Raw genomic sequence first — 23,689 nt, 5'->3', positions numbered from 1 at the left:
TTTTTATGTTGAGTGAGAAGTTGTTGTTAAGGCACCACTCAACAAGATTTTCAATCTCCCTTCAATATACCGATGTGTCACTACCTTTGATTCAGCAAACTTAAAAATGGTACTGGAGTAGCTATAAACTGAGTAAAGCAAAGGGCTAAACACGCAGCTTTGTGGTGCACCTGTGCTGGTGGTGATTGTTGATGAGATGTCGCCAATTTGTATTGACTGGGGTCTGCAAGTGAGGAAATTGAGGATCCAGTTGCATAAGGAGGTATCATGGCCTAGGTCTTAAAGCCACTGATTAGATTTGAGGGGTTGATAGTGTTGAATGCTGAGCTGTAGTCAGTGAAGACCATCCTGATGTATGCATCACCACTGTACAGATGTTCCAGAGCTAATTGAAGAGCCAATGAAATAGCATCTACTGTTGACCTGTTGTGAAGATAGATAAATCATCACATTGGAAATAAATGCTACTGGATGTTTGTCATTGAGACAGGTTTTGCCTGGGAACTGGTATGATTGCTGGGTATATCAGACTGCCAAAGTAAGAAGTTGAAGATGTTAGTAAATACTCTGGCTTGTTGATTTGTACAGGTCTTCAGTACTCGCCAGATACAATGGCTGGGACAAATACTTTTCCTGGGTTAACCATCCTAAAAGGTGCTCTCAGGTCAGGTTCAGGGGCTCGTGAAGTTGCCTCCATGTTCTTTTAGTATTCATTGCTGCTCATAGTATGTCCCTCAAGCCCACATTTCGCAAGGCATAGTATGATAGAGTTGGACTGTACAACACTGAGTCCATCGGTACATGAAATCTACGCACCTACACTTGCCTGGATTAAGTGATTTCTTAAGTGCCCCTTACACATAGTAAATATATCTTATTTCTTCACATTCTTCAGCAGCATGTTACAGGTATCAACCAGTGATCCTTCTCACCTTAAGCCACTGTTCTCTTGCTTTGAAACTCCTTTTGTTTGGGGAAAATAATGACCATCTGTCCCATCTGTGCTTTTCATAATTTTATATATTTCTATCTGTTCACCGCACTGCCAAACCCCCTCTTCCCCCTACTGCCCCATTCCCCCCTCCCCAGTTGCTTTCACCCCTGTGGAAACAATCTCAGCCTATCCAATATCTCCCCATAAGTCCTACAATCCAGGCACTATATTGGTGAAACTTCTGTGCACTCTCTAGCATAGTCAACTCATTTCTAGAGCATGGCAAACTGAATTGCACAGAATACTCAAAGTATAAGCCATCTTCTGCAGCCCGTTCACCGTGTTGCCACTTTCTGGGAACTATGGGCAGGGACCCCTTAGTCACTCTGCTCACCAACTATCACTGTGCCCTACTATCACTGAGATCTATAAACTGAAGATCATCATCAATTGTGTGTCATGTCAATCCAAAGACATTTTAATTTATTAAAAGTTTTATAATGTTATAGTCAGTAAAAGAGTTTCTCTTTCCACATTTGTTGTCTGGGCTGCTGAGTATTTCCAGCATTTTCTATCCTTATACCCAACATCTGAAGTATTTTGCATTTCAATATAACACAGTTTGGTGTTGATATATGGCCAATATAACAAAAAAATGAAGACCTGTTACATCTATATATCTATGCAGTATATTCTGCTTCTTCTCCCTTCCTTTTCGGTGCTGATCAACAGTCTCAGCCCAAAACATCAAATGTTTATTTCTCTCCATCACCTGACTCAGTCTGACCATAGCTCCAGCTGAGCCTGACCTGCTGAGTTCTTCCCACACTTTGTGTGTGTTGCTCAAAATTTCCAACAACTGCAGAACTGTTTGCGTTTATGATTTGCCACAGATCAGATAGTTAATTTCTGATGAAAGGTCATGAACCTGAAATGCCAAGTCTGCATCGCTGTCCCAAATGACTTGCTGATTACTTATGGCATTGTGTGCTTTGTTTACAGAGGTGATACCAGTGTCAAGGGCGCAAATGTAGTCGTTCCTGAGTCTACGTGTAACATATTCTTCCTTAGCAACACTCACAAAATGCTGGAGGAACACAGCAAGTCAGACAGTATCTATGGAAAAAAAATAAACAGTCAATGTTTCATGTCTAGACCCTTCTTCAGGACTGGAAAAGAAAGGGGAAAAAGCCAGAATAAAAAGGTGGGAGGAAGGGAAGGAGGGTAGCTGGAAGGTGATAGGGGAAATCAGGTGGTTAGGAAAGATAAAGGGCTGGAGAGGAAGGAATCTGATAGAAGAGGAGAGTGGACCATAGGAGAAGTGGAAGGAGGAGAGGATCTGGGGGGCAGTGATAGGCAAGTGAGACAAGGAGGCCAGAGTGGGAAATGGGAAAAGGGGAGGAGAGGGAAATTTTTGTTACCGAAGGGAGAAATTTATATTCCTGCCATTAGTTTGGAGGATACTCAGATGGAATATAAGGTGTTGCTTCCGTAGGAGCTGAGCTATGCAATCAGCTACATGGATATAACAAGCAGGGACTGAAACTCAGGACTTTCAGCTACTCACTGGATAGACTAACTGAACATAGAACGTATGTAATCATCATCTGAATTCAGTAAGAGAAAAATAATCAGCATTTGCATTGTGTGGAATGAGACACAATGAGCATCTGCTGATGTTGGATTCTACTTAAATATGTTTACTCCTGCTCATGGAAAATGAGCATCATTGGCATTTATTACCCAATATTAATTGGCCTTGAGAAGAAAAGGTTGTGTTTTTTTCCAATAGCTCCTATCATTGTCTTGTAAGATTTCCCAACTGATATTAGTCAGTTTCAGGTTTAGAACCATTGGTAATGTAGTGTAGAAAGTATGATATATTTCCAGGGCAGAATAATTTATTATTTGAAGGTAGACATAGAGTTGTTCTAAGTTCAAATTAAAATTTATTATCAGAGTTCATACATGTCGCCACATACAACCCTGAGATTCTTTCTCTACGGGCATACTCCACAAATCTATAGACAGTATCTATAAACTGTAAACAAACTGAGCAAGTGCAGGTATAAATAAATAGCAACAAATAACAAACATGAAATAAAAATATAACATAAACTCTTTAAATGAGTATAGCTTTCCCCTTTTGTTCAAGATGGTTGATGGGTATTAACAGTTCTTGAACCTGGTGGTGCAAGTCCTGAGGCACTTGTACTTTCAACCTGATGGTAGCAGTGAGAAAAGAGCATGGTGGTGAGGACCTTTGATGATGGATGCTGCTTTTCTATGGCAACATTTCAGGTAGTTGTGCTCAATGGTTGGAAGGGTTTTACCCATGATGTACTGGGCTAAATCCACTACCATTTGTGGGATTCTCCACTCAACAGTATTGATGTTCCCATACCAGGCTGTAATGCAGCCAGTCACCACATTTTCCACCACACATCTATTGACATTTGCCAAGGTTTTCGATGACATGCTGAAAATCTGCAGCTTCCTGAGGAAGTGGAGGTGTTGCCGTGCTCCCCTTGCAATAGTATTTATATGACACCCAGCAGTTTAAAGTTACTGATCCCTCCACCTCTGATCCTCTGATGATTACTGGCTCTCAGGTTTCCCTCTCCTGAAGTCTACAGTCAGCACCTTGCCCTTACTAACATTAAGTGACATTACTATCATTAACAGCCAAATATTCTCGCTCCTTCCTGTATGCTGATTCATCACCTTCTTTGAATGTGCAGTTCTTATTTGCCTGTTGCACTTGTCCTTCTTGGGTGGTAGAAGTCATGGGCTCAGCATGACTTTTGAGAGCCTTTGGTGATTTGTTCAAATATATTTTATCAATGGTATTCACTATAGTCATATACAGTAATGGAGGGAGTGAACGTTATAGTAGACTAATATGCTTTGCCCTGATTGGTCTCATGTGTTATTGAGGTTGCACCCATCTAGGTAGGTTAAACATATTCCATCATGTGCTTGACCTGTGCTTTGTAGGTGCTAGAAAGGGTTTGGGTGAAAACTGGATATGAAGCACTCATTGCAGAATACATTACTTCTGACCTGATCTGATTGCGGAATACTTTCCACATTAGAAGTGGCCATTCAGCCCATCTGGTCTATGCCGGGTCACAAAACAATCCAATTCACTTATTTATTTCCCTGTAACATTCATGAGTCCTTAAGCTCCACTGATTCTCCTACCACTCCGGTATACAAGAGGTAATTTACAATAGCCTATCAACCTACCAATCAACTTTGGAATATGGGAGGAACCACAGCACCCAGTGCAAACTCAGCAGCTCATGAGGAAAACGTGTGACCTGCTCACAGAAAGCAATTTGTTCAGTTTTTGCTTAATGGTATATCTGGATAATTTAAGGTGGAGAAATTAGGAACAGTTATGCTACTAATTTACTTGTCATGTACTTAGATGCTTTGTTTTGGTGGGATGGGGGAGGGTGGGGGAAGCCATTAACCAGAGATAGTCAACAAATCAGACAGTATTTGAAGACAGAGAAGCTGAGGTAGTACTTCAGGTCAGTGAAACTTCATCTAAACACTTCTAGATTCTGATGAAAGATCACTAACCTGAAATATTAACTCTGTTCCTCCTGCCTCACGTGCTGCCTATTGTGCTGAGTATTGCAGGACTTTTTGGTCTCACCATCTACATCATTTTGCTTGTTGAAGGTGCTCAGTATTGCATGGTACAAATATTACATGTAACTTTAAGCCATCATGGAATTTTTGTAGGTTTTGTTGCCTGTGGGCATGGACTACTTCATCATCTGAGCATTTGCAGCTAAGACACGATATAATCATCTGTAAATATCTCCACTTCTAATATAATGAGTGAGGGAAGGCAACTTATAAATACAGACGTTGGTCTCATCCAGATCAGTGCTCTAAGGAACTCCCAATGTGCTCTAGCCTGAGATAATTGGTCTCAATTATTTTACATTGTGCCAAGTGTGACTCCACATTCTGGATAGTCTCCTTAATTGCCATTGTAATTGTATTAAAATTCCTAACACTACAGTAAGTCTGATATTCACTGGATTTCACATCTTGTCTTCAGAAATCAGCTTTTGAACCAAGAATGGAATATCAAAAGCAGAGTGGTTCTGGTAGAACTCAAGTCAAGCTTAAAAGTGTAGGTTTTTACTGAGTAAATGTGTCTTAATTGAACTGTTGTGACATCCTCCATTACTTTTTTAATTATTGCAAATGGAATCATTGGGCTGAATTTGGTCATATTTATCTGGTTTCATGTAGTTGCATTGTACATTGGTGATTTTCCACATTGTGAAGTAGATGCATGATACAGAATTACACTGAAACAATTTGATAAAAGGTACTGATGATTCCGAAGCACAAGTCTTCAACAGCTCATCATAAAGCAATTTTTAGGGCCCATATCTTTTCCTGTATTAAGTGCTGTAAGCCAGATCTCTATGCATGCTACATGGATTAAATTATCTGAATCCCGAACACTACTCATTTGGATGAACCTGAGTATGTGTTTGCCTGCTCCGTTTCTGGGCAGCTTGGGAGTTTCATAAAATAGGTACAACACAGAAAGAGGCCATTGTGCTCTCACCAGCTCTCTACCAGAGCAGTCCAACCCACATGTTCTATTTCACCTTTTTTGTTACCTTGCAATTTTGTTCTCTCCATATTTTAATTCTTGTAGACCATGATGGAACCTGCCTCCACCACTTCTGCAGGCAGTCCTTCAGATTCCAGCCACACATTCCCTAATTAAGTTTTTCATTGGGTTGCTATTAATTCCCCCTCTTTTGATTTTATACATGTGGCCTTTTATAGCACCCTGCCACTCTCTACTTTATCCAGACCTCTCTTCATGTTATGTTCTTCTCTGGGCACTCTCCAATGCCTTCACGTCCTGCCTTTAATAAGCAGACTGGAAAATTAGCTCAATACTCCAAATGAGCCAAGTGCTTTATAAAGGTTCAATATAACTTCCCAGTGTTATATTCTATGTCTCTGTTGGCAAATCTCAGAAGCCTTACTAACGATATAATCAACCTGCCCTGCAACCTCCTCTTTTAAACAATGTCCTTTATTCCATGTAGGCCATCCAGATTCCTCTCACCAAAGTGCATCACCTCGTATCTATACACATAAAACTGCATCCTCCCATTTGAGCAGCCAGTTTCTATCTTCTTGCATTTCATTGCTTTCCTTTTTGCAGCTCACGGTTTTTTGTCATCTACAAAATTAGAATTTGTGGCTGGCATTCCAAGTGTAGTTCATGAATACAGATCAAACTCAACTCTGATCCTTAACAACACTGCCATTCACCTCCCTGGCCTGTAATGGCTGAACTTATCCTCTTTTGTTTGATCAAGAGATTAACATTCAGCTTTCCAGTGCTCTGGCACCACCTAACTATCCTATGAATATCAAAATGTTATAGTCAATGCCCCAATGTTTCGTCCTGTACTTCCCTCAGAACCTGAGCATGCATCCTACCTAGTCCTGGTAAGTTAACTAACTGGTGTTAGTTAATATTTTGGGTGTGCTATGTCCCTCCAAATAGTCAATCAAAAAAGTAGCAGAGTATCAGTTAAGTTGACCAATAAATTGCAAAACCAGAGCCCAATTATAAAAAATGTATTGACGGTAACATTTGGAACATAGTTGTTGCCTCTTGAATTTTGAAACATTAAATTTATAAAACTCTGTGCAAAATGAAATAAGCGCATTGTCTCACCATACCTACTTTTGTCATAAGACCTTAGTTCTTTTGAAAGCTTAGAAGTGCAATTGAACAGAAGAGAACAGATCAGAGATATTGTAAAAAAAATGTTCACTCCGCTCTATGACAGAAAATAGGAATACAACTAGGATCTGTGCCTGCTGTTCAATGGTGGAACACAGACTTGACTGAATTCAAAGGGAATCTTACCTGTAATCTTGGTAATTAGTTTATGATTGTCAACTGCTTTTGTCTGCATGCTATCCAGGCAAATCACATAAATACATCAAGGTAGCAGAAAAGGATTAAAAAAAAAAGCTATGTCTCCCACTACACCCTGAGATATGATATACTCCATTCAATTCTTTCAATGGCTTCTTACAGGTGGCCACTGTTATGAATACGTTTGGTTGGCTGGAGCTTGGACAGGATCATATCGGGAAGTTTGGTGTCAGAGGTCAGATGGAATAAATGTCACAGGTACTGAAAGCAACTTCTTTTTGTTAGTACAATGAATATACATGATTATTGATGCTTTTATGAAGGGGTTCTACGAAATGTTTCTATTTTGACTTGCACTAAAAGTTAAGCCACAAACAACTTTAGCAGGGCTTCCAGAGCCATGAAGAGGGTTCCATTCAAAAAGGAAAAGCAGCAACAAAAGACCTCGACAAGAAGAGGCAAGCATTTACTGCAGAATAGAGAAGATTACTAATGGGATCTGATAACGTATTTAATATTGCCTAAGTTTTTTGTACAGTAAATTGTAGGATGAGAAATTATTTCCATTGAATAGTAAGTTAGCTACTAGGTAACATAAATATGAGGAATACAAGAACAAGTTTAAATTAAGAAGCCGTAAGAAAATGATGCAATAAATGTTCAGTATCATTCTATATAATTATTATGTAAAATGTGTCGACAGTTTTACCCTCTGAAGAACAGTCATCTCACAAGTGCAATCAGGAGCCCTGGCTGGACACAGAGGTGCACTTCGTGCTAAAAGCCTGTGATGCTGCCTTCAAGTCTGGAGACAAAGCAGCTCTCAGAGCAGCCAGAGGAAACCTCATCTTCAGCATTAAGAGTTCAAAGACTGCCTATGCACAAGAAATTCAGGAACACTGTCCGATATCAAACCTAGTTGTATATTGCAGGGCATCAGGGGCATTCCTGACTCTGCAAGGGAAAACAGCATTGACTGTACCGGTAACCCTTACCTCCCTGATGCTCTGAACAATTCTGATGCATGCTTTGAGGCATGCAATACAGCGCTGGGCATGAACGCTGTCCACGTCCGGGTGAGCAGCCACTGTCTATAACAACAGTTGACATGAGGAGGACTCTGCAGAGAGTCAACCCCCGTAAGATGGCTGGGCCAGGCTGAGTACTCAGGGAGTGCGCTCACCAGCTCACTCTGTGCTGAGCCCACTGCTCTACACTCTGCTCACACATGACTGCAGGGACAAACACCCGAGTAATCACATTGTCCAGTTCGCCGATGATATGACAGTGGTGGGGCTCATTGCCAAAAATGATGAGAGAGCCTACAGAGAGAAGGTGGAAGACTTTTGCTCCTTCTATCAAAGTGCATGGCCATACACCAGACACTGTATTTCATTTGTCACTTCTTTGCCCATTCTCCTAATCTGTCTAAGTCCTTCCTCTGCCTCTCTGCTTCCTCAACCCTACCTGCCTCTCCACCCACTTTCATATTGTCCACAAATTTGGCCACAAAGCCATCAAATCCATTGTCCAAATCATTGACATATAACATAGAAAGAAGCAGTCCCCCAACACTGACCCCTGTGGAACACCACCAGACACGAACAGCCAACCAGAAAAGGCTCCCTTTATTCCCACTCTTTGCCCCCTGCCAAACAGCCAATCCTCAATCCATGCTAGTATCTCTCCTGTAATACCCATGGACTTGTACCTTGTTAAGCGGACTCATGTGCGACATCTTGTCGAGGGCTTTGTGAAAATCCAAAAACTGTACACAACATCCACTGATACTCCATCATCTTATCCTGCTTTATACACACACACACACACACACACACACACACGCACGCGCACACACACAGTATATATGTGTGTGTATGTGTGTATGTGTAATTTAATTTAATTAATAGTGCATAAAGAGAGCAAAAAGGGAAAAATATTATGAGATTGTGTACATGCCAAATCAGAAATCTGATGGCAGTGCAGAAGAAACTGTTCCTAAAATATTGAGTGTGTATCTTCAGGATCCTGTTCCTCATCCTTGATGGTAGCAATGAGGATAGGACATCACCCCTTAGGTGCTGGGAGTCCTTAATGATAGATGCCACATTTTGGGGATGGCTCTAATGCGAGGGAGGCTAGGGCCCATGAATTTGCAACTTTCTGCAGCTCTATAACGGGTCGTCGAAACTGCCCAATGCATCACCGTTACCAGTGAGGAGGCTATGTAGCATCCATGCCAGGACCATTAGATTCAAAGACAGTTACTTTCTCCAAGCAGTAAAGCTGATCAACACCCCTCCACAACCCCCACCACCAAAACTTTATCATTTCCTGTCTCTCACCTTATGTGCATACACTTCTGTGCCTAGCATCACTATATGGACATACAATCAATCTATGTATATAAGCTTTCTAATGTATTTATATTTATTGTTTGTTTTAATATGGTATTCTTTATCTTGTGTTTTTCTTTATTGTGCTGCATCAAATCTGGAGTAACAATTATCTCGTTCTCCTTTATACTTGTGTTGTGATAATGACATGAAGCAATATTGAATCTTTAAATGTGGATGGTATTAGAAAATAACTTTAACAGGAAGTAAACCATATTGATCTATCTTCAATTATTCATTTCTGAGCAGTCAGTGTGCATGTTGAGATTCTCTTTTACCTGCACAATTGAATCTCATCTGTTTATTTAATGGTCATGAGAATTTGAAGCTGACAGGATAGTTTTATGATAGTAAATTCCAAAAATCAACATTTTGGCTCCAAGGGCTGTAAACTAATTTGTATTATCAGAAAGTCCTCATTCCATTTTTTATCTGATAACCAGTGTGATATAACTAGGCACACACATGAGTAACCACACAGTATTAGATCAATGGTATCCACGAAGTTCTTTGGTGCACATTCAAGCAGACAGGCTTTGAATTGGGTCCATAATAATAAGAGAATAACAGCTGGTGATGAAAATGACATAACCTTTTGTTGTTTGATATTACTGTTATGACATTTGTGTCATAGGTGGCTGCTCCGCATTAAATCAGCCTTATGCTGACAGATCTTGTAATCCACCATGCACCAAGCCTCACACGTACTGCACTGAGGTAAGTACTGTGGACAGCAGGATAGAATTCCTGAACTTATTGCTTTTCCCTCATTGGTAACAATAGAGTACCTGTAATTCAAATGCTATTGTATGATTAAAATAAGATTTTCACCTAATCAAAGTGTTTAAAAGGCAAAACTTTAATATGTCCTATCTATTGTAGTCCGCAGAGTGCGCCTGTGAAGAAGGTTACACAGAGGTGGTGATGTCAGACAATTTGTTGGATCAATGCACCATGATCCCAGTGCTAGAGATCCCTTCAGTAGAAGAGAAGAAAACAGATGTGAAGACAAGCCGAGCCATCAACCCAACCCAAACATCTGATAGCAAACAAGGATATTCAGGACATACATGGTTCCTGCAACCTTTTGGAGCAGGTCAGATAAGAAGTCTAATTCAATACCTTAGGCAATTTAAATAAATCTTCCAAACTATGACTTAGGAGACATTCGTTACTCATTAAGAATTATTTAAAATGTGGCTTTGCTACTGTACAGGTTGAATTGAAGAATCAAAATGCTCTGAACTTTTAAAGCTCTTTAATTATTTCTGCTGGAAACTAATGCATTTTAAAGAGGACTTTTTAATGCTTTCTTAACAGAAGTACTTACAACTACTGTACTTACTCACATTTCTCAACTAACTCTGTGATGAAAATCTTCTTTATAGTGCAGAATGCTAAATTCATCAGCTTTCAGAATATTAACTATACTTTTCTGCTTAAAAATAATTTACCTCAAGGATTTTTATGAAAAAGGGGATTTAAAATGCTGGAAATCTGAACACTGAGACATTATTCATACAGATTTGTACAGAAAACATTAGGTCAGTCCAAATCTATAAAAGGAAAAGGCAAGTTCAGCTATGCCTGTCACTTGTTCTGTCAAAAGACTACATCAAGATCATTTAGCTGTAAAACTGTGTGCAATGTACTACTCAATATTGAAGAAAATGATTAAAAAAATGCAAATCTATTGCTAATAATTGGCAACAAATATCATAATACAAAGTTAAAATACAGGAATGGAGGCAAAAACATAATTGTTTTTTATGTTGATTGCTGGGAAAAATGTCTGTAGAGAAAGTTCTGATAAAGTTAGCAGCATTAGTTTTTTTATTAGGGACAGCTGCACAATAAAACATATAATTGACTTATAAATTCATTATTGAATAGCATATCTTTCAATTTATATGCCCACAATCAATATGAATATGGATTCCTTGTCAACAATGATATTAACCATTCAGATACACACTCAGACACACAGACAATCCTTAGCTTTGGGGTGATTGATTTAAATTCTCCATCACTCTCCCACTCTGAGCTCCTTGTCTTTTGTTTCTCGCACTATTACAGAAAAAAACAAATATACAACACTTCACCTTCCATCTAAGCATGATGCAGTTCTCAGGACTAAGCAATGTATTCAATAACTCCAGATAACTAGCATTTTCTTAGTGTGCACCAGAGCTGGCGAGTTCTCGTAAAAGGTCATCAGCCTGTAACATTAACTTTGTTTTTCTCTCTCCACAGATGCTGCTTGACCAACCGAACAATTACAGCATTCTCTTTTATTTCAGACTACCAGCAGTATTTATGTTCTGTACTTCACAGCTTAGTCCTTGTTCCTTTCTCTCTCTCATGTTCTTATTGATTTCCTATTTGCATTTCCTCTGGACAAATAAGTTGTGAAAGCCAGATTTTCACCATCTTCTCTCATGACCACTACCACCAATTATGTCAGATCATTCTTCTTGGGCTTTATCCTCTCATAGACATTCCTATGTTTTCTCCAGTTCTTCGCTTCACTGCAAATTTATACATCTTTGATTTCTAACTTTTTCTAGCTCTGGAGAAAGATCTCGATCTGAAATGTTAACTATGTTTCTTTCCCCACGGATATTGGCTGACTGCTGAGTATTTCCAGAGTATTCGGTGTTTATAACTGGTAATTTGGTGTAATATGCAGCCAGTAGGTTAACTGACAATAATCCATGAATATCTCTGCATTTTAACGATTATTGCTGATACATCTATACAGGGTACAGTTGGCCCTCCGTATCCACAGGGATTTGGTTCTGGGACCCCCCACGGATACCAAATTCCATGGATGCTGAAGTCCCATACATAAAATGGCATAGTATTTGCATATAACCTACGCACATTCTCCCATATACTTTAAATCATTTCTAGATTACTTATAATACCTAATACAATGTAAATGCTATGTAAATAGTTGTTATACTGTATTGATTAGGGAATAATGATAAGAAAAGAAGTCTGTACATGCTCAAACAATGAATGCTGGAGAGAGAACTTCCGGGTTTTTTTTATGATCCTGATCAGCAGTTGGTTGAATCCATGTATGTGGAACCCGTGGATACGGACAGCCCACTGTAGTCTCTTTAAACATGATCAGTAATTTAAGTTTTCAAATATTATGACTATCAGATTGTCTGGGTTTGCACTGATGATGGAATAAGTAGGTTCTACAGACTGTTACAGTGCCATTTGAATGCTTGTTAATGGGTAAACCTGGCTGCACATATGGCCATCTGTCTATGCATGTTGGTGTACAATTTTCATCGTATGCGTGCCATTAGGTCCCTAAGACCATAAGACATAGGAGCATAATTAGGCCCATCAAGTTGCCCTGCCATTCCATCATGGCTGATTTATCATCCTTCTTAACAGCATTCTCCTGCCTTCTCCCCATAACATTTGACACCCTGATTGATCAAGAACCTTTCAACCTTTGGTTTAAGTATACCCAGTGATTTGGCCGGCACAGCCTTCTGTGGCAATGTATTTTACAGATTCACTGCCCTTTGGCTAAAGAAATCCCTCCTCATCTCTGTTCTAAATGGATGTTCCTCTATCCTAAGGCTGTACACTCTGGTCTTAGACTCCCCCACTACTGGAAACATCCTCTGTACATCAATATTCAGTAGGTTTCAATAAGATCCTCCCTCAGTCTTCTAAGCTCTAGTGAGTACAGGCCCAGAGCCATCAAATGCTCCTCATATGATAACCCTTTCATTTCTGGGATCGTTCTCACAATTGTGTGAAACTCCTCTGGACCCTGTCCAATACCAGCATATTTTTCTTAGACAGTAAGCCTACGATTGCTCACAAAACTCCGAGTGCAGACTGTCCAATGCTTTATAGAGCCTCAGCATTACATCTGTACTTTCGTATTCTAGACCTCTTAAAACTGCATTTGCCTTCCTTAGCTCCAACTCAACCAGCAAGTTAACCTTCAGGAAATCCTGCATGAGGACTCCCAAGTCCCTTTGCACTTCTGATTTCTGAATTTTCTTCCCACTTAGAAAACAGTCCACACTATTATTCCTTCTACCTAAGTGCATAAACACACACATCCCTACACTACATTCCATCTGCTACCTCTTTGCCCACTTTCCCAATCTGTCTAAGTACTTTTGAAGACACCCTAATTCCTCAACACTACTGGTATCACCCACAAACTTGGCCACAAAGCTATCAAATCCTGTATCCAAATTAGTGATATAACGTGAAAAGCAGAGGTACCAACACCAACCCCAGCAGTACCACCACTAGTCACCAGCAGACAACCAGGAATGACCCCACTCTTTGCCTCCTGTCAATCAGCCAATCTTCTATCCATACTAATACATTTCTTGAAATACCATGGACTTGTATCTCATTAAGCAGTCTCATGTGTGGCACCTTGTCAAAGGCCTCTGAAAATCCAAGTAAATAATATCGACTGACTCTCCTTTTTCTATCCTGACTGCTATTTCCATAAAGAATTCTAACAGGTTGTCAAACCAAATTCCCCTTTAAGGAGGTCTTGTTGACTTTGGCCTATTTTATCATGTGCCACAAAGTTGCCAGTACCCACAGCCTTAGTATTCGACTCCAACATCTTTCCAACCGCTGAAGTCAGGCTAACTGGCCAATAACCTCATTTCATCGACCTCCCTCCCTTTCTAGTCTTCCAGAACCATTCCAGAATGTTAGCAATTCTTGAAAGATCATTAGTAATGCCTCCACAATCTCTTCAGCAACATCTCTCAGATCCCTGTGATGTAGTCCATCTGGGTCAGATGACTTATCTACCTACAGACTTTTCAGCTTCTGAAGCACCTCTCCTTGATAAAAGCAACAACACTCATTTCTGCCCCCTGACACTCTCACACTTCTGGCATTTTATTAGTGTCCTCCACAGTGAAGTCTGGTGTAAAGTCCTTGCTAAGTTGCTCCGCCACTTCTTTGTCCCTCATTACTACCACTCCAGCATAATTTTCTAGATAACCGCTATCCACTTTCACCTCTCTTTTATTCTTTATATATCTGAGAAATCTTTCTTATCCTCTTCCATATCATTGACTAGCGTACCTTCATATTTCATCTTTTCTCTCCTTATGGGTTTATAGTTGCTTTTTGTTGGTTTTAAACAACTTCGCAATCCTCTATCTTCCCATTTATTTCTACTATATTATATGAACCCATTTTGCTTTTCTGCTGTCTGACATCCCAAGTCATCCTTCCTTTAGAATATTCCTTCATGTTTGGGAAGTGTCTTTCCTGCACCTTCCAAATTGCCCCCAGAAACTCCAGCTACTGCTGTTCCACCATCATCTCTAAGAGTATCCACTTCCAATCAACTCTCCTCGCATGCTTCTGTAATTTCCTTTGCTCCACTGTAATACTGCTACAATATGTCTGACTTTATCTTCTCCCTCTCAAGCTTTAGAGTGAATTCTATCATATTATGATCACTGCCTCCTAAGGGTTCTTTTACCTTAAGCTTCCTAATCTAATCTGATTTTGTTTAAAACACCCAATCCAGAATTACCTTTACACTTGTGGGCTCAAGCACAAGCTGTTCTAAAAAGCCATCTCATAGATTCTCTACAAATTCCCTCTCTTGTTAGCTAGTACCAAGCTGATTTTCCTAATCTACCTGCATATTGAAATCCCTCATGGCTATTGAAACCATTCCCATTTTACATGCCATGTCAATCTCCTGTTGTAATTTGTAGTTCATATCCTGGCTACTGTTCAGAGGCCTGTCTTTCCTATACCTACCCATCTGTGCATGTGTTGTTGTATGTATTTCCATTGGTGCGATTGTTCATAAAAGTTTGTTGTTAAGAAGTGTCTGCAGTTAGTAACTGGGTGTATAGTTTGTATATTATTAGAGTACAAATTCATATCCCAGTGCTAACTGTGCAGTCAGAACTATGGGAAATTAAACTGGATGTATATTCTTTCTACTGATACACTCTGTGTCTGAGTTATCAATTGGGAATCATGATTCCTCAAATGAGAATCAAATTGGAAAGGATTTCTCTAGACTGCCTAATCCAGTAACGCACTGGGTTCTATTTGATTTAGATACCTCAGATACAGATTATAACACCTCTACCATTATTATCACGGTCTCTACCATTTAAAAATCTGGCCTAATAAAAATAATTAAAGATTCTGTGATTCTGTGAATATCTTAAAATCAGATATAATCTATCACCTTCATTAGGGTCAATTGATGTTATCAAAAATATGTTAGAACAAATTCAACCAACTGCCATTTTGTTAATTAGAACATTAACATTTCTTCTATAGCCTTCTGATTGATAATTAAAACTTCCTCAGGGCTGAAGATAAAAATTTGTAGAATGACACCTTTGAGCCGAAGTATTTCAGCTTGGAATATGTTACTTGGGGAGTGTATTGGCGATGAAGGACGTTTAATTTCTCATTTTTATTTAGAGATACAGCATGATTACAGGCCCTTGTGTCCCATTGAGAATGTACTGGCCAACTACACCTATGTGACCAATTAAGCTACTAACCCGTACATCTTTAGGAATGTAGAAGGAATATGTTTAACATTCTATTACAGAACACCAACAAATGTTCTTTGTATTCCAGTTCAAGTTTCTAAAATGATTCATACAGTTGACCAGAATCCTTCCTCTAATTCTTCTCCCAAAGCCTTGTAGCTGTGATAATCTTGCTAAAACTCATTGTAATCTATTGAACATTTGTAACTCTGCTCCTTTTTTTCCCCAATGCATTTGAACCATGACAATTTAAACAAAGGTTAGTAGTCAGGTGCTCCAGTTGGCCTTTGGTAGCCATAGACATTGACTCAGTACAAGTAATTGCATTCAGTGACGTCAACCAGTTTAGCACAATTTCACCCTAGATGTCAACATATTCATTGATATCTGAACACTGTATACTTATTTCAAAAACGTAATTCATACAAAGTTTCACCTTTACTTTTTATTGATTACAAACATAATACTATTCACTGCCATTTCACTTTTACCTAATTAATAACAGATGATTATATTAAAGCCAAAATCAAACAAATTTTATTCAGCAAATATTGCTTATAATCATCTATGTCATGAATTCTGTCATGCAGGGGATCCTCAATTCATTATATTTTATTAATAAAACATTTAAGAAACAGATTATTGTGAAAACCATTTGTTATATGAAAAGGCACATAATAGTTGTTAACCTAAAGCATATTTTTAAGGTCGCATCCCTATTGACTAACTACATTTTCATGTTTCATCTTCTTAAAGGAAACGTTCCATTATAATCAGCAAATGTGTATTTGATTTGCTCCGTAAAAAGAGTTTAAATCTACGAATTAAGTTCTAACATATTTTGATCATACGTTTTTTGAAGAAAAATACTAATTTAACAGCACTGTAAGAAAAGTATCCATGTAAGACTTTGAGAAATATCATAAAAGATGGTTTGACAAAACCAACATGGTTGAAGGGTAGATTAATTGCCAGTAAGTTCATACCCAAGACTTACGAAATACCATAAGTTTTTTTCCCTACACCAACTAATTATTTATTGTAGATTTTACAATTTAAAAGAAACAATGGAATAAAGTGCTACTTTTCACAAATGTAATGGTTCTGAACATAAAAGTAACATTTAGAACTTTGTAATTTATGTTCATAAATGCCACTGATCATATTATTCAAGCATTCCTACATATACTAATGTGAAAATTTTAAGGTTGATTGTTCCAGAATCACAGTATCACAGAATGGATCCAGTAGGAAATGAGAAAATGAAATGCAGATGAGGCATTGATGCCCAGACTATGTACTTGTTAAAACAACAGTGACAGTGATTCAATGTGCAGACCCGATTGTGTCACCAAGTATTTAGATAACCCAGTTCCTTCTTCAAAGTAATGTGTGAAAACAATGTAGGAAGCATGGCAAGATGAAAAGTATAATAAAACAAAAGTTTTCAATAGAAATTTACTTGTCCACATTACTGCCCACACTCAGTTGTACAATATGACATCTCTGTGCTTATTGTTAAGAGTTAACAAGGTATCTTTGCTTTATAGATGGGAACCTGAAAACATGGGTTTATGGTGTGGCAGCAGGAGGTTTTGTCTTAATAATCTTCATTGTCTCTATGATCTATCTAGCCTGGTAAGTTTGTGGTGATGTCCCATGCGATAGAAATGATACAGATATAGGAATTATACTGCAGGAGTTAGATACTGTATATGTACTATGTGTGCGACTTACTATATTACCACATGCTATTCAAGGTAGCTTTCCGTAGGTGGCATACAACATTCTAAGAGGTGAAAGAATAGTCTGAAAAGTAAACATTTTGAGTTAGTAATAAAATTGCAAATATCTTGCATGCTTATTATTGTCCTTATAACTACCTATTCATTCAATGTATATATTAAGTGTGTCTGCACTCATATACATGTACCCCTGTATACACACACACACACACACACACACACACATACACACACTCTCTCTCTCTCTCTCTCTCTCTCTCTCTCACTCTCTTCTGTAATCCAAACAAAGATTAAATATCATTTGTACTCAGTAAACAAATAATTACTGTGCTGCAGGGAAGGTGGTCTAATTGTATTTAAATAAAAATAGCTTGAGAAATTACTTCCAGGCAAATTTATAGATATGATTTGGGTTTTACCAAATGCAGTCATTCTTTAACCTTTTTCATTTGCATGTGCTAATAACTAATTAACTTCTGATTTTTACTGATTTCTGACTGAAATCTGAAATTATGAATGTAAATAGAACTCATCATGGCTTGGGCAAATATCAGTATTACAGTTCCATACAGCCTACAGCCAGCATGATCAGAAGAAGTGAATTGCTATTCCAAATTTTGCCTTGTAATGTAGAAATTTAACTTGGTAAGCACAGCATAATTAAAATACATTCTTAATTATTCGATTCAATAACGCATGGAGTCAGGAATGGTTCTGATGAAATGAATATACTGAATTTTGCACAGTAAGTGTTGTTTTTCTTCTCACTGAACAGGTGCCAGTGTCTCTCAGACCATAATTACATTTATTGTCATAAACATTCTGATTTTTTCATGTCACTGCTTAATATAATGAAAACTGAGACATGTGGAAATCTGTATATTTATTCATTTTCCCAGTGAGTACCAGGCACTTTCTGGTCAGGAGTTGCAGAGGATAAGACGCAGTCTGAACATTGAGCAGCCTTCACATGAGCTAAATAATTTGCCTGAATGCCAAGACTCAAAGTTCACCAATTTTGCTGCATTTTGATAACTTCTGCAATCAAACAGCATAATCATTTTTTGTGCAAAAATATCACATTAATGATAATTTTTAAAGAGTTAGAATTGTTAATCAAGCTAATTCCAACAAGCAAGTTAATCTTTTTATTTAGTTTATTAAATCATTAACTATTTAGTGCCTAAACTTTAGATGTGCTATCACTATGACCATAGGTGCCTTCTCGTATCAGGTCTTTCTTTAAATCGTTTTGAAGTCTATAATAAATTCCTGTAATTTTCAAAAGAAAGAGATACCATCCCAGTTTGAACTACTGGATTTTGCCCAGCTGAACTTTGCAAGTGAAGATTCTGTATGCTGTGCATCTTTCTGATTGCATCTTTTAAATTGTGATTCTCATCCCAGGAGACTGAGTCATCCCCAACGGAAGGCCACATCCTGATTTCTCATATCGTTGGCAACTCTTGTCAGTTTAAACTGTGAATTTTGGTAGGGCCCTTACCCAAATTCCACGTACGTAGTTGTTTATAAATCTGAAGCTGTAAGCATATGCTGTTTCTCAACTATCTCTAACGCAGGACAATAAAACCCTGTAAAAGTATCACCAACGTTGTATCAGTTGCATTCTGCTAAGTCAAAGACAATACATAAATCTTTCCTGTGTACATTCTGATTAAAACCATTGAACAGATATATTTATATAACAATATTAATTTGTCTCTGCCCTTCTTTGTAGCAAAAAGCCCAGGAAAACCCAAAGAAAGCAAAATAACAAGCTGAAACCTTTGACCTTGGCCTATGATGGAGATGCTGACATGTAATCTTCTTTATTGCTTGATGAACATCTTCCTATCTATCTCATCACTGTAAGATGTACTGTGGAGTTCTATATGTCCAGACTATCATCCTTTATAGGATTCTGTGTCAGTGTGCCAGATTCTATAGTACGGTGACACGTTGACAGGAAGGAGATGGAATATGCTACAAGATGTCATTCTCTGTATAATGCAGGACTTCAAACGATGCAGCTGCCTGTTTATCACAGGCTATATCTTTGATATGATGCTAAAGAACTGTTCTACAAAGAAAACCTTAATTTTATCTGAATGACATTAAAATGCAAATTATATTAGAATTGAAAAGTAAACATGAATTTTCAGAAAATTACATTTTGCTTAATAACTATGTATCTGATATAAGAGCACTGCTCGTGAGAGTAAGATCATTGACTGACAGGAATCAGCTGAAAAACTAACTAATGTTCATAGCTGAGATGCTCACTTACTAGAAAGAACAGGCTTGATGGATTGAGAAGTTAAACTGCAAACTGCAGCTGAGAGCAATTTCAAAATCTCTCCTCTTCACTGTTAAGACAGAAGGAATGGAAATATATACTATCAACTGCTTTTTGCAATTGCCTGGAGATGCAGCAGCATTGAATAATATTTATATCTTGATGACAGGTCATCATTTAAGGCAAAAAGGATGGATGAATTGCTTGAAGATTTTGCACATTATTATCAAAATTTGCAAAATATAGTAGCAAAAATACAAATAAGATATTCATCTGGGAACTTGCTAATTAGTTAACAGCTTAAGTGTTTTCTTTCTTAATTATGAACCTTATGAATTAGCAACAAGTTAACCAGTTACACTACCAGTTATTGCTGCTGAAAATGCTTGTACCTATTAATGTTGCAAACTATAGACTTGATTTTTGCAACTAATGAAATGCTCTCTCAAAATAACCTGTGGACTATGGACCATAAAATTTATTTAAATGAGGCACTTTTTTTGCACTATATTAGTGCTGCATGATATGCACTTACCCGTTTATCACCTTAGAATTAGCCTCGATCTTCTTTTATTTTTGAAAAAAAGTGTCTCACTTTGGTGATATATAGATAGATTGAAAGGGAGCAAACTAATGTTCTTTACTCATGAATTGCAAAAATGACGAACTCAAACGGAATGGAATCCATGCATTTCGTTCAGTGAGTGTACATACATAAATGTGTGTCGAAAGTCACTGCAGCTAGTTTGTAAATTGTATCAGTGGTCAGTATAGTTGCAGTATCAATAGGGAACTAGCTGAATTTTCTGATATATGTAATTGTTCTGATATTATGTGCTAATGTTGTGCAAACAGTCCACTGGCTCTTTTGCTAGATACATCTTTTTATACAGTTTCCCTTTTAAAGGAGCAACGTCTTTTGGTTATTTTACTACCTTGACCAAAAGTGACTAGGAGGACAGACTGCAGTTAGCAAACTCAAAATTCAAAATTCTCAATTATCTAAGCAAGATAGTCAACTTGTGGGGAAATAAACAAAAAAAAACTGCCGTAAAATGTAATTCCTTTCACCAAAATTATTTGAGAAAACAAACATTTTAGGAAAACAAACAAATATCTATTACTATTACATTGCCATTATTTTATGAGCATCCTTCTTTATATGAGACTCATTTATTTTGTTGGGACCAATGAATCAGGAATTATCTTTCAGAAGGAATACTGTAAAACTAAGTATTTGACAAAGTTAAAAGTTATGTTGTTCATTGTTGATTTGAGCAGCACAACACTTTAATATCCTCTAGATTGTATATGTTATTCATAATATCTCCCAGAGGAAATTATCAACATATGACCTTGTCAAAGTACACAGTGATATTCTCAGAAATAGTCTGGTTCACAGTGATCAAAAGTTGTACATTTCTGAGGAGACTTTTAAATTAAATCAGAAAAACAAGAAAACGGAACAACAATTTGCATTTACTTTAAACTCCTGCTAAATGTTAAATCATTTAGTTTGCTGACAGAACAGACTAAATGTATACAACTTGTAAGTCAATTGAAGCTCTTTACAATGGCAAAAGTAAAAATGAATTCTACAAAAATATATCTAACATGTCAACTTCCTCAAATTTGAAAGTCAGGGAAGAAATGTCAGCACATATGAAGCAGAACCCATTACAATTTTTTCTTAGTAGTTTATTTTCCTGTTTGTGAATGAAAGCAGGAGCAACCAAAAGAAAGGGGTTGGTTTCATTCCATTGTGTTATGGTAATTTGTAGATAAGCCATTTTTTTATTTTTTAAAATTATGTATATTTTCTTTTTTTTCAAAAATAAGGGCAATGTTTATGTATGAGCTCCAAAATTTTGTGGAGGAAAATAAAGCCCAAATTTTACTGAGTAACAATTATATTTAAAACAAAAATGTGGCACGTGCTTTATTAGAGGTTATTGTTTGATAGCATTTATTCTACTGGAAATGTTAAATAAAAAAATGAAAATGTTACATTATTCTTGTGTTAGCCGTATAATAGCTGCCACATATAACAATCAGCAGTGATAGAGCTAAAGTCAGTAAGGTTAAGTCTTAGCAGTCAAAACTCTTCTGTAAATTAACATCTTTATCAGAAGCTTCAGAGAAAAGGACTAAATTAAAGATATTTTCCTGCTAGAGATAGAGCGATAATTGAGAGGACTCCTACATATATTCTGTTTATACTCAAACCATTATTATATCATGCTGACAAAATGCTTTGTGTTTAAGGAGATAACAAATTATCCAATATCCTGAATTCATCAATATATTCCAGAGAACCAAGAGATGGAATATACTGCAGAGAATTGTACAGTCATGCACTGTAGAAGGAATAAAGACCTAGACTATCTTCTAAATGGGGAGCAAATTCAGAAATCAGAGGTGCACAGAGATTTGGGAGTCCTCGGGCAGGATTCCCTGAAGGTTAACTTGTAGGTTGAGTTGGTGGTTATGAAGAATGCAATGTTAGCATTCGCTTCAGGAGAACTAGAATATAAGAGTAAGGATGCAGTGCCAGGGTTTTATGAGGCACTGGTCAGACTGCATTTGGAGTATTGTGAGCAGTCTTGGTCCCCTTATTGAAGAAAAGCTGTGCTGGCATTGGAGAGATCCAGGGAAGGTTCATGAGAATGATTCCAGGAATGAAAGGTTTAATGTATGAGGAGAGTTTGATGTTTCTGGGCCTGTACTCACTGGAGTTTAGAAGAATGAGGAGGGGATCTTATTGTAACCTATTGAATATTGCAAGACGTAGATGCAGTGGATGTAGAGAAGGGGAGGCTAGGACCAAAGGCACAGCCTAACAATAGAAAAAAAATGCCATATGGAAGAGAGATCAGCAGGAACTTCCTTAACAAGAGGGTAGTGATTCTGTGAAATACACTGCAACAGATGGCTGTGGAGGCCAAGTTGTCGTGTATTTAATGTTTCAGTAATATTTGAGTAATTTTGGAAATATACTGTTTAGTTAAGCATTCTTTGTTATTGACATAATTCTTGATGGGTTATATGTAAGAAGTATATGAATGACAAGCATTATAATCCAACTGCATCCTATGTGAGCACCTCACTAAAAAAAAAATCTGGAAAAATACTAAGGAGACAAGTATCCCGGCTCCTATTTTTTGATCAGTTTCTGGAGTTATAAACATAACAGTGGTGACAAGGAAGTTTTAAATTGAACCCCAGTGAACTGCTTACCTGTTGAAGACTACAATGGAAAGATAGACGCATTCAATTGCACAACAGGTAACTGGATGTTGTATACTGAATGAATTGAGCAGTATTTTGAAGCAAATGAAATGGCCAATGAAAAATGGGTGCCAGTGTTGCTGAGTACAATGGGTGGAAAAACATACAGTTTGCTGAGAAGTTTAACTGTTCCAACAAAACCAGCCAAAGTGAGCTTTGCTGATATCATTAAAGTAATGCAGGAACATTTGCAACCAAAATGATAGTTGATTGAAGAACACTTTAGGCCTCATAAGTGGAATCAAAAGGAAGAGGAGTCCATTTCAGCATGTGGACTGAATTGAAGAGATTGCTTGAGTGTTGTAACTTCACTGATGGGCTTAATGATACACTGAGAGATCACTTAATTTGTGTGGAATCTTTCAAGAAAACATTCAAAAATGGCTCCTAACGGAAGCAAAACTCACATTTAAAAGAGCAGTTGAAATTCTTGTATCAATGGAAACAGTGACCAGAGACACAACTGAGCTGCAGTCAAGAACGAAAGTGAGTATGAACAATATTGTCTAAAGAGAAACAAGCCTTCCCAAAC

At 37.7% G+C, this 23,689-nt stretch overlaps 1 protein-coding gene across 1 annotated transcript in view; it reads left to right on the top strand.

The window, feature by feature from the left end:
- Positions 1–21,824, top strand: part of thsd7aa (thrombospondin, type I, domain containing 7Aa) — a 406,075-nt gene extending 384,251 nt beyond the window's left edge. Inside the window, exons 24-28 of the mRNA XM_059972618.1 lie at positions 7,044–7,139; positions 9,912–9,994; positions 10,160–10,373; positions 17,379–17,466; positions 19,312–21,824. Of these exons, the coding sequence (XP_059828601.1) occupies positions 7,044–7,139; positions 9,912–9,994; positions 10,160–10,373; positions 17,379–17,466; positions 19,312–19,396 (566 nt within the window). The 3' untranslated portion in view covers positions 19,397–21,824. The remainder of the gene's footprint in view (positions 1–7,043; positions 7,140–9,911; positions 9,995–10,159; positions 10,374–17,378; positions 17,467–19,311) is intronic.
- The last annotated feature ends 1,865 nt before the right edge of the window (positions 21,825–23,689 follow it).

This window comes from Hypanus sabinus, chromosome 6 (assembly GCF_030144855.1).
Source record: "Hypanus sabinus isolate sHypSab1 chromosome 6, sHypSab1.hap1, whole genome shotgun sequence".
Lineage (NCBI taxonomy): Eukaryota > Metazoa > Chordata > Chondrichthyes > Myliobatiformes > Dasyatidae > Hypanus > Hypanus sabinus.
Note: the sequence above shows the minus strand (reverse complement) of the source record. Positions and strands in the feature narration are given on the sequence as shown.